We start from the raw sequence: 12,905 nt of genomic DNA on the forward strand, positions 1-12,905 counted from the left end.
TGCATTTTTACCATCTGATGTTTCACTTGCAGTAGCATTGATTGTCAAGTTCATTACACGTCTTGTTCATGCATTGGTATTGTGTAAGCTTTCAATTTGATAGTGTAGTGGTCTGCACAACCAATACCTTATGTTTGACTGTTTTAATCCTGTTGACCATTCAATTCTGCATTTACATCATCTATCGGATCAAGTGGTGTGTTCAGTCTGTTACCGAAATAAGGATCAGAGTTCCTATATGAAACTACTGCACCCTCTTAGTTATAGCAGGAACCCACAGCACAGTACATATCTCCTCCATCTGACTCAAAGTGTTGAAAATCTTCAGATATTTATATTTCACTGGCTGGATTTGGCATAGAATGAATATTAAAAATCTACAAGTGAAAATAAAATACAAACTGACAAGGATTTGGGCGTTTTAAGAATGGATCAGATGTGCTTATTGACTCCTAGCACATATTACTTCAAGGGCCTAATTAAATAAAAGGTATAGCTCTAATATTGGCAATAAACACACTAGTCCAAAGAGTCACCCTGTTGATCAGAATGATTTTTACATTAATGCAGTTATGAGGCCATAATACGGAAATCATGTAATGGACCGAGTAAAAGTAAGTTTCAATCCATTGGGAATGAAGCAAACGGTATTTCCATCGCGACAAAAGAGCACACACTTAAGGGGGACTTTATTTTCTTCATTTACTTGACAAGAAACGAAGAAAATACATTTTCTTCGCTTTTAAAACATGAAAGAAGTAGCTAAATCTGATTCAAAGTATGTTTGTTTCATGTTTTATTATATAAATACCAAAATTATTATTAAAACAAGCATGCTTTTTTAACTTTTTTTTTTAAATAAAAGGTTTTCCCGGCATTGTGATCTCTTTCATACATATCACTTACACACGTAGAATGACGCATAAGTACTATGCATGCTACATATGGTTGCATCAGTTTCCTTTCTTTCGGTCCCAATTCATAAATCGGTTTGTTTTATGGACTGGGGCAAATAGGATGCGCTCAGTGTATTCTCTTTTTCCACTCGCGTAAACTATCAGTAATCCTGTTCGCAGGGTATTGTAGATGCCACTGACCACTATAGTATCCGCTCAGACATGCCTCAACCCCAGGCAATATTGTCATAAAGTCAATGAAGAGCAAACAAATTAGCTGACACCCCATTACCCATACATGTTCTGGATATTAGGGGTCAACAGTAATGAAAATGTGGAGGCCACTGGCCCAGGCTTATAGTCTGATAGCTAAACTCGATTTATTTACACTGACAATCAAATCAGCAACCTGCTACAAGAACACAGTGTTGAGATTAGTATTTTATGGCTACTGCTTCCAAAATAATACAAAGACGGCTTCTCGCTACAATAAATGGCTAAGAGCTCTTGGCTGAAAAGCAATTAGAAAAAATAGAAAATGTAATCTGTCAATTACTTTGTGGCTTTCTCCTTTATAGAGTCGCTGCCAAGGGCCTACTTAAGGTAAATGAATGCTACTGAGAGACTGAGAAAAATATCGATTGATTAAATGTAACCTGTTTTCAATGAGTGGGCATTGCAGAACACAAAAATAACAATATAAACTTCAAGTGACCAAGCAAGAAAATGCATAAATTATCTTTTTATTATATAGTTATATTAATAAAGATTTTCTGAAGTGCATGATTAAAAACTTTGTGAAATTACAGGAGGAACTATCTATAGAGCAATGACAGGTGCATTCACTGTGCATCTCTGAAAGAACAAAATAAAAGAGTTTTCACTCAATTTGGCCTAAAACTTTGTGTTCAGGTTCCCACGATTCTGACATCAGAACCCGGATAACACTGATTAGAACCATAGGGCTTTACAATAAAAGCTAAAATATTGACCATATGATGGCAAAAAGTCTTTATTTTGTGGTTAACGATTCCTCTTCTAGCTACTTTCTGATGAAGTTGGTGGCGCTGTGGAGGAGGACCGCCTCCTTCGCGACACGGATCGCGACCGCTCAGCACTGTAGGCAACATGCTTGTCATAACTTTGCAGCTGAGCATCAACCATGTCCCTTTGCTGCTGGCTCAGTGTCTGACTGATCAGTCCAGGAAGAGCATGAATGCTTCCAATTAATGTCTCTAGCTTCGATTCCAGGACAACAATCCTCTTCTCAAAGTCTTCACTTCTTTCGTTCAAATCAGAAATCATGTCATACATGATGTTTTGTGTCTGCAAAGAGAAAGCATGTGTTACAGTTTGCCATTAGAGTTTTTTTGCGTCTGTTAATCAGCAAAAGGATTAATTTATCAGGAACACACGAAATCCAGTGGTACCCACTTTCTCAACATTATATGGCAAGATTCACTTGTACTCTATCGTAAAATCATAATATACATAGCAGCTGTTCTTTTGCCCAAGAAATGCTATGCAGATTGGGGAAAAAAAACCTTCTTAATTATCAACAAGTGTAAGATAACGAAATAAAATAATATTTAGTAAACACATGCTCCCTCATTACAAGCTCCTAAGAATTAGATTCTGTAATAGCGAATGGGGGCGGGGGGAAGGGGTTAAGCCATATCTCAGTACCGGAGTTAGTTTCTCCGGGGTCGGGAAAATGCATATATCTGGAACAACTGGGTATAATTGTGCGTGTTTTCCCCCCTTCACGGAGAAATAAAGAGATAAAATCCACACAAGTTCATAACCAGCTTGGATTAGGTGCGAATGAGTTTGGGGGCTATTTTCAATACTGTGGTGCAGGTGGTGGGAGAGGTCACAGCAGAATGTGCTACTCGCCCTATGGTGGAGCAGGAGGATGGGCTGGCGCGCCAGGCGCATCAGCTTCCCGCAGCACTGCACAATGCTCTGGGTGTGGTTTCTGCAGGCCTGAGATTAAAGGATCTGGCATTTTCAGATCCAGGAAAGCTAGGCCCCAAAACATTTGACTTCTCAGAATTGCCCTCCTCACAGAAGTAATTATTTGACAATCCACAAAATGGTTGTGTAAAAAACCACACATATGAATTGATGGGTGTTCCATGCATTTTGCAAGCCCCACTATACCTTTTCCCACCACAGCCATGAAGGTATTACTGCAAAAAATGTGAGATGCTAGTGGATTTTCTGTCATGCTAAATTTAATATCCGTCCATATTAGTACCCCTTTCTCAGAGCCAAGGGGCAAGCAGAAGACACTGCACCTAAATGTGGCGGTTGAGGCCTTTTACTCCTGATTTCCTGGAGCCCGGTTTATTATGGGTCCTGAGTAACTGGGCCAAGTGTCTCTTCAGCACTTGACTCCCAGTAATAGCATGGGCCGAACAGTCCAGGCTTCTTGGCGGTGAGGTAGGGGGTGATCACAAGCTCACCTCAAAATGCATTCAATAGCAACAATAAATGATAATCCATTTACATTTGTGCTTTTATGAAAAAAGGAGTATTTAAAGAGGCACACAAAGTTAAATGCTGGATACACCCACAAACCCTGAGTCCGGCTTCCCACTCAATGGTAGTGGTTATTTCCCTTTCACTACAGGCGACATTCAAGTTAAGCCCCGCAAGTAGGCGGGGTCTCAGGAGTCCCACTTCGACTCTTTTAAAATGCAAAAATGTTCCAGTGACTGAAGCACTCTGGCAGAGCAAATCAACCCGGGGCCTTCCCGCCCTATGATCAGTTTTACCCGCTCCTCCAGGGATTGCCCGACTGGAGCTTCAGGAAGTGTTTCACTCCCGGATGTTGCAGAGAGCTGCAGGAGCAGGTAAGACTGATCAGAGGACAGGAAAGACCCGGGGGGACTTGTTTTGCCACATAGTGTTTTAGGCGCTGGAATACTTTTGACTTTTAAAAGAGTCAGAGTGGGACTCCAGGGATTGCATGACTGGAGTTGCCGGAAGCGTTTCACTGCCAGATGTCACAGAGAGCTGCAGCGTCTGCTGTTGATGAGTAGCACTGGTGGCTCTACAGGGGCAATGGCTGTGCATCCGTTGCACTTTATTCCTCTGATACTTTGCACAGTAGAGGGGGGGGGGGGTAGGTGGCTCCAGTTCTGACCCTTAGTCAGGGGCTCAGGCCTGCACAGGTCACCTTGGTGGCCTCTTCTCCTGATGACGGTTTGGACCCAGAAACTATGTACACAGGCGACAGTACGATCAGTACGGCAGTAACTTCCTCTTATTGGTGACTCTGTCTGGCATACTGGGTCGATACTTCACTCTGCACATGGGCTCCAGCCTGATTGGCATATCAGTAATCTTCATGGAAGCACCCTCTGGCATATGAAGTCGACGACTTTTCTCTGCACATTAGCGACAAACCAATCGGTGCAGAGCCGTCTCCCCACACTTCGCTACAGTGATACATTCAACAGGATCTTGCACTGGATCTCGCTCCCTCCAACCGCTTTCCTATTCCTCGTGGGGCACACAGGTCTTGGCAGGCAGGCATTAGTGCTCCAGGCTCCGGGGGCAGCCGGTCTTGGATTTCCCTGGGTGATGTCTCCTCACAAAGTTCAGAGACTATCAGGCCTTAGCTTGGAGCCCTGGTCACAGGCAGAAGGCTTGCAGAGCTTCTCCTCCTTGCACAGCACAACTAGCTGCTTGACAGTTGACAAATTTGGGGGCTTGAGCTCTCCTTATAGTCCATTTATACTTGTCAACTCTGATTTACGGTCACAGACTTTGAAATGATGTTGGGGGTCGACTTCCTTTTGAAGTGCCCACTCCTCTGCCCTCTCTTCTTCCAGAAAGCAGCCTGTCACAGCAGGAGTGACTTCACATCTGATGGCCCCACAACACAGGCAATGGGAGCGACTAGAGGTTCACACCGGGATGTCAGCTACAGTGATATGTGTTTCAAAAGGTTGTCACAGGGCCCCAGCCCAATCCTTATGATTCTCTTGTCAGCCCTATCTCATTCATGAGGTGTGCCAAGGCCCCTTTCCAGTGACCTCACACTGACTCAAAGGACACTCTCTGGAGTGTACTAAAGAGGCTGGCTCTCCTTCCTCAGTGTGGGTAGCACCCAGCACACAGGAATGCAGCAATCCAGAAATCTGTCTGGGGGGAATTCCCTACCTCCTCATGCTCCTCCAGTCAGCTCTGGGTCTCCAAAAATGGAACATGGAGTTTTCCATGCATTGTACCCTTCACATGCACACATACACACAACATGCACAGGCCACCACATGTGTGGTGCACAGGGTTACATCTTCATTTGATGTAGGCAAAAAGTGAGTTAAGCACACAGCAGTGGAACTTTACAAGAGGGTGCCTGTAGTTCTCACTCTAGTGGCACAGGTAAAAAGGCCTGTTTACTTCTACTGATCGTTACACGGTATACTGCCACCACCGCGCTCATGCTGCTTAGCTACTGGCAATGGGTAGTAAGTAGCCTTTTACTACTAGGAGGGTAGGCCTTTGAGCACCCTTCCCGGTCCAGCAAGACCACAATTCATGAGACAGACCTATGTCATAGCACACACACATTATCTGTGTTTGCCCATGACCACAGAAATCAGCACCAGGGATCCAAACTTCAGGCAAGCTGGGAAACTCAGGGCAGGGGTACAGGTCCATGACCATACAAGGGACATTTCCGTCCCAACAGGCCATACATATTTGCAGATCATGATTCTGTAAAGAGATTCTCGATCTGCGAACTCTGATGACTCTTCTCCGATGACTCTAAGTTCAACTTCGGTATGAAAAGGTATGGGAATTAGTGCACAGTGTAAGTGATTTCCCATTCAAAAAGCCTTTGATTTGCAAAATCACAAGTGATGTGCCCATAGAATCATTGGTTGTAATGTACAAAACCCATTTGTGACAAATTCGGACAAACCAATAGGAGGGGGCATAGTAGTGCGATTTCTTTTGCTGTTGTGGACGCAAACCATTAAAACATTACCCTACCCAACTTGAGGTAGTAAATCATTTGTGAAGTGGAAGCTGTTTGAAAGGGACAGCTTACACTTTGTCAATGCTGGAGGGCAGCTTGGGACAGGCGGGGAAGAAGCACACAGTGGCCCCGTGTGGTCCGCTGGTCCAGTTGACCACTGCATGCTTCTCCCCAGGCCCTTCCTTTCATGTGAGCATTTCCTTTCTAAGAGTAGGGCGCGTCCCCTGCAGGCCTCCCTCTCGGCGGTGGTACAATGCCTCCTGCCTCATTTATATTAACAAAGCCTGAAGTTTTGCATCCTCCTACAAATGTACAATTTGGGATGCAGCTGATTCGCACTTGAGTTGAATCGCCAAACAAAGCCAAGATCGAACCAGTCGATGTGCAAAAATCACCAACTGGTTTGCTGCCTGGGCTTAGTACATCGAACCTCAAGACGCTTAATTGTAATTTATCAGTAGAAATGCTAACACACGTTTTCAGGAAACTAGCACTTTATGCAGGAAAACGACCACATAAACGTATAATGATATCAGACAAAATAAAAAATAATAATATCATAATTAAATGACAACAGATGAATGGCATTACCTCTAAAAATGCAAGCTCCTATTATCTAGGTCTTAACAGAACTCACACACAGACCATGTCCATAAACGGTTAATCTGTGCTTGGTGGCTAGTTTCTAACATATAACGTGCATATGTTGACAAAATGGTTTTGAACAACTTCTTAAGTTGCAATATAATTCCAGACATCATCACATGTGAACATCAAAGTACATTAACATGTGCAAAATATTTCAGCTCTCCACAGCCATGCTTAAATGTTGGCTAAAAGTGCCAAAACCTAGCAGTCTATTATACTTAATGTGTTACATCTGTTACACGTATTTCTAAGAAAGTTGTACTCCATTACATACAACGTTATCCTCATTTATAGGGAATTTAATTTGAATGCCAGCAGGTATCAAACTGGAGTTTCATCAGTGGCAGCATATCTCCACAAAGATCATTTAAAAAAAATGTGATGCATGATCATCCGTTTTTTGCTGTGTCATATTTCTTGTTCGAACTCTGCACGTGTGATAATTTGGCATCTGCAGCCCCTAAAGCCTGCTGTCTAGCCCCAATTACCCCTCTGTGTGAAAAAGAGGCATTTCTATTCCCAAACTTTCGCAACCATCACTTTATTGAACCACCGGTCTGGCCGCCCATGCCCTGAAGAGCTGCTAAGAGTACCGCCAGGGCACAAGTCCTTAAAAAAGAGAAGTGGGGAGACTAACCAGGTTAAGCAGTATGGAAGTAAAATAATGATGCATGCCATCACAGCGCATGATGTCACGAAGCGTGACATTGCATGTGATATCTGTGGAAGTGAGATCACAAGAAGTGTCATCAGATAATAAACCTCGCACATATGATTACCAGGTATATCATGAGTACATTTAAGCGCATTATGAGATTTAATAAATGAGATTTGGCTTTGGGGTTATGCCAAAAAAGTGGTGCAATCCTGATGCAAAATCTGGGTCTTAACTAATACATTTATGTTTTTTAAGCCCTGCTACAAAGAAATTGGCAACAAGGAGAAGCATGGCAGTAGATCTGTTATGCTTATCTCAGGAAATAGTAATAATGGTGAGATAACTAACCCATTTGTTAAAGAGATCTGTGTTTTGTGAAGTCCCAGAATTGAATCAAAGCAATATAAGGTTAATGTGTCTCCTGCAAACATGCAGATGACAGATTTTTATTTTATCTAGAAAGTAAAATGGGTTACTGCTTTTAATACAGAGATCCTTTTGTTTCCTGTAGTTCCTAAATTGTAATCCTTGTAATAAAATACAGTGAGCTATAAAGGACATGTGACTCCTTTACCTTGTAACCCTGTCTCATGTAACTCATCTTGTACATTGATATACACATGTACATTATTTGTTATTAATGTTAGGTAAAGAGCTCTGACACCCTGCATTGGGTTGTGTAGCGCTTTAAAATAAATAAAATAGTGCTACTGAAATTATTTGAGTAAATACTGGGAAAGATCAACACATCTGACATTCTTACATAGCATGCATCCCTTATTTGCAGGGACTGAAAAAAGACAAAAGCATGCCTCTCTTAAGTACCTTTGAAGAGATAAACTGTGTGCCTTTATTTCCCCTCTCTGGCATTTATATTAAGTATGAGGTTACAGACGGCCTCCAGTCAGATTATTAAACTAAAGGAGGCCTGATGGCCCCTTAAGTTCGGCCCAGCAGGAGGTGAAAAAAAGCTCCCTCGCTGCCTGTAGTTGCTGCTGGGAATCAAAAGCAGACAACGTGCAGGCGCTGCTGAACGTGTCTCGGTGTCTGAAAATTACACGGGGCCAAGTTCAGCATATTTCTGTGGGGCCCTACTTCTTGGCAGAGAGAACGGCGGACACCCTGTGAAAATATGTGGATGGACGCTGTGTACCTGCGTGTACCCCCGATTAGTGGCCAGAGTACAGCTATGGGAAGTAGAAGTGAAAGATAGATTTGTCCTACCCTACCTGCTCCTGAAACATAACATGCCTATGAATTGCAAGGTTTCCTAGCAGAGCCTGCGGCATCTCTCATGGTGTATAAAATGTAATGTGACATTCAATTTGTAGCTTTCGATTGGAAAGCGCTTATATGAACGATTGCACAGTACATGTAACCTGAGCAGAAATGATAGCCAGTGACGTTAAATTAATGCTACTTATTACCCTTTCAGTAGTTATGGAAGATTTAATCTATTTGGCCCATTTTCAGCTAAAGTGTACTCCAACGGCATACACATTTCTTTCCTGTATAGCATACACTCCATACATTTTTTTAACCCCCCTGCTGCATAAATTGACTGTCCATACAATGCCAATGTCAGAAGAGAAAAGATCCTAGGGCCTGAGCAGTTGAGCGTCGGTGAATGAAACAAATCTGCAGCACTTTTCCACATTCAGTAGGGAACCTAGTTATGCCCAGCAAGACTAAGGCTGCAGGACCCCTCGGTTAAGTGACGAATCAGAAGAGGTGATTTTCTTTAAAGCTACAAGATGTGGGGGGCTGATAACCGGGGTGAAGTAGGAAGACAGAGGAGACCTCTGTACTGCTGTGGCAGAGATTCGCTATTTTCGATTCGCTATACTAAACTATAGGATAGTAGTGATGCTACAATGGATAAGCTCATGTAAAGAAGTCCATTATTTTGCTGTAAAACTGGAATCGCATTAGGATTGGCTAGATCTCACCACTGCGGACTGTGCTTAGTTTTAAAATACCATGCTTCGCCATCATGCATCAGAGAATGTGCCTGAATTGCAGGAGTAGAGAAGACTTCCCAGCCTCTGCACTACAATACATATACATATTCACCAGAAGTGTATTCAGCTCTTTCTCCACTGTTTTACTTTAACCAGTCTCCTGCTAACCCACCAAACTAAATAGGGCCAAGGGTTTACCAGAGAAGCCTTCTTGCAGCTGTGGAACTTTCCTCCTCAGACTGGAGCATGCACAATGTCATAAGAAAGATGAAGCGGTTGTCTGCCAGAAAGAATTCCACTCCATTAGTTCGAACAGGACTTTTATTATTGATTGGGACTGAGAAAAGGTAAAAAGAAGTCTGATGAATCAGTCCTGAAGGTTTTGTGACTTTTCTTCAAGGTAGCATTACTATTAAAGATTGTTGCAGAATCTTAGATTTTGCTGCTAAAGATCTACCAAGGGTTCGGAAAAGACATAATAGGGCTAACAACGCTGTATTGTCACTTCAGCCAGCTTGGAGCATGGACAGGGGAGAAAGGGGATTCCCTGCATTTCAAAGCCACTGTCTAGAAGCTTCTCCCACCTTGCAGAACCAGGGCAGCAAATTATAAATGCAGGGTCTCAGACACCACCACTTCAGTATGATCTGGACCTGTGGATACTCCGTCAGGAAGAAGGACTGATGTGCTGTTGCAAGGACTGCCACTGTGCTGGACTGGTACTCTGCTGGACTCCTGCTATGCTGACATGCTGCTGGCCTGGGAGTGAGAAGGACTGGACCTACATCTCTCCAACCCAGAACCAACATTACTCATAGGGCTTGTCTGCTTGCCTCCTGTTTTGAAGTCTTAGGGACATCAAAGACTTCCAACCATCCTGCTACACCACTGCTAGAAGAGTTGTATGAGGTAAGATAATTCACAATGAAGTTGCATGATGTTATAAAACTGGAGTTGTGATAGAAAGGTGGTTGAGAATTATTAATGTGAATACTGTCTGTGGCTCCACATCGAGGTCTTAAGGAGTGGAGGGGAAGAATCATGCAGGCGATTGGTGTTTAAAGATAAGGCTTTCAACAACACAGAACGTCGGTAAACTTTTATCTGATTTTCGCTTAAAGAAATAAGATTTTAGAAAAATGGGAGTAAACTCTTGTGGCACTACCAAGAAAAAATATACTTAGAAAAGAAAAATAGGAGAAAATTAAGGCATGCCCCAAAGATAGATTAGATATGATATGACTAGTAAACTATATGACAGCAAATTTAGGATTGAGCCGACTGAGGATGAGGTTTTAATTAGGACAGATATAGGTTGTAAAACTGAGGGGAGTTGTCTGATTGGTAACAATGGTGGTTGTTATCAAACAGAGAAATGTAAAGAGAAAAAAAGAAAGTGTAAAATGTATATGCATATATAATTTGCATCTCTGATGACAAGTGAACAAAATAAAAGAACTATGGACTTATTGAGAACTAGTTACTTTTCTGTACCTAAGAGAGCATATGGTGTGACTACTTCAAATGTGTGTATATGTCTCTGTAAATACCTTTTAAAGATTCATCTGTTACTTGCTCAATGGATTACAAGGAACAGATTTGAATTATAACTCCTTTCAGGGTAATTATTGATATTGTAAATTAACTTGTAGGTGATGGTTTGTTCTAATGTATTGCTTTGTGTGTACGTTTTCATGTTCAACAGCCCTGAAGAAGTCCCAAGTGAATAGGGATGAAACGCATTGGCTGTTCATCTTGGACATGTCGTCTTGTTTTATTTGGAAAATTGTAAATAAAATTGATGAAAAGCAATCTGAAAGAACATTGTGTATTATATGATTGTTTGCTGTCAAGAATTGTGTTACAATTTGGGAAAAAACATTAAGATGTGTAAGAAATTTTTCTAGACTCTCGCAAGTATTTCTGGTTGTGCTCCTCACTTTGTTTAGAAATGCTAACATCTGTACATTCTCAATACTGCATTTGTGGAAAGGAACTCATTCATGGAGCTTGCAACTGCATATCAATAATATCCCACAGCAACTTTGAGGCCTTGCTCCATTACATCTAGTATTTTTCTCACTCAGAGAAAGCGTTCTTTACCCTTATTCGCTATCACAGTAAAATCATTTTTGTTTTGATAAACTGATATTCCGAACTTATGCCACGTGGGTTTTGCCTAACCCTTGTGATTTTGCGTACCAATGCCATGCAACATAGACTTGATATCCTATGTTGTCATCACTTCACTTACATCATGTGCATTCTTCTCTTACCTCTGTTTGCTGAGAACTTTTTCAGTAACTCGAAGTACTTCGGTCTTGAAACATCATCCCGCCACCTAGCATCAGATACAGTGCTTTGATAATTAAAAATTAAGAGACAATGTCAACAAACGTTGCAGAGGGCACTAACCTTCGCAAGGTCCACCAAAGTATTTGCTTGATCATTCAGTTTTCTCTGCTCCATTTTTACACTTCTTAATCTAAAAAGAGTAAGAATTCAAGTCAGGCATGTTCTTTGATGTTTACAGGTTCAGGACGATGCATGCATGTTATTGGCAAGTACTATATGGGCAATGTCTAGGATATTTAGGGTAAAGTTAACTACCGTTATATGTCTGGTATAATGAAAGGCATGCTTCCTCAAAACCGCAAAAAAGAGAGCAGAAAAGAAAATATAAAGTCTTCAGACCACTTCCGCCCATAGATCAAGTTGAATTCATAAGGGAGACAAGTTATTTTCCACATGATAAGAAGCCAAAACATTCCTTAAAGCTTTAGTATCACGGCAAATAGGCATAGAAAGAAAACACAGCAAAATTCAAAGTTGCAACCTTGAAAGGTTATTGCTATGCCTACTTGGCTAGATACGGGCATTAGCCCAGTTTAGTCTGAAATGGATTTGGTTAGAAGTGAGTGTTTGAACCTGATGAAATACAGTGATAAGTGAGATTCATATTGATTCAACAAAGTCTTTCTATGACAAGACACTAACTGAAGTGGAATGCTTCCTAAAAAGACCTTGCCTACAGCCGCCTCTAATCAATAAACAATACTTGAACAACAATATTAATAGCTAAACATATTTGGCTATGAGTACTCTGACATATCTGGGACGTGCTAGTGAAGTGTTTTTTAACCTAACCGCGTTGGGTGCACTATTTTGAAATTTTAGGGTTAGTTTTACGATTCTTAATTAGCAATGTGCTTTGCTCTAGGGTAAATTGCAAAAGAGGTTTATGAGACAGAGGGATATCGTAGAGTACTGCACAGAATATTTGTCAACAAAAATGAAATGGCCAATGTTTGTAATCCTCGAATAGTTTCAACATTCAGAATCCACCCAAGATTGGATCTGAAGCAGGGCAAAAGCCTACAAAGCCAAGTGACAGAAAGTTTTGAAAGGCCCAAATATATGAGTAGTTCTGTGTCAAATAATTGTGAGTAGTGCAGCATATGTATTATGAGAACGATTGAACTATTAGCCTCAGTCAGTGGCATCTTTTTTTTAAATTACCTATGGCAAACTTAAATGTCCCTGCAGTTTGGTCCTGCCTTCTTAACTTCAAACAAGAGATATGACTGGCTGTCTCTACTAGCTCCAGGATCGCCTTATCCTTTCCCATTATTGTGCTGGGGGGAGTCAGAACACCCAGAGTAGGTACAGGAAATGGCAGTGGACACTCAAGTCATTTTTCATATTTACAAAGAGGCAGATGCTGACACCTGTGCACGTAGAAGCAA

General features: G+C 41.7%; 1 protein-coding gene across 1 annotated transcript in view; it reads right to left on the bottom strand.

Moving 5' to 3' along the window:
* Positions 1-1,619: 1,619 nt before the first annotated feature.
* The window catches only part of KCNN2 (potassium calcium-activated channel subfamily N member 2), a 553,541-nt gene continuing 542,255 nt past the window's right edge, over positions 1,620-12,905 (bottom strand). The window contains exons 7-8 of the mRNA XM_086963017.1: positions 11,575-11,644; positions 1,620-2,222 (exon numbers count right to left, since the gene is read on the bottom strand). Of these exons, the coding sequence (XP_086819143.1) occupies positions 1,935-2,222; positions 11,575-11,644 (358 nt within the window). The 3' untranslated portion in view covers positions 1,620-1,934. The remainder of the gene's footprint in view (positions 2,223-11,574; positions 11,645-12,905) is intronic.

This window comes from Lissotriton vulgaris, chromosome 3_1 (assembly GCF_964263255.1).
Source record: "Lissotriton vulgaris chromosome 3_1, aLisVul1.2, whole genome shotgun sequence".
Classification (NCBI taxonomy): Eukaryota; Metazoa; Chordata; class Amphibia; order Caudata; family Salamandridae; genus Lissotriton; species Lissotriton vulgaris.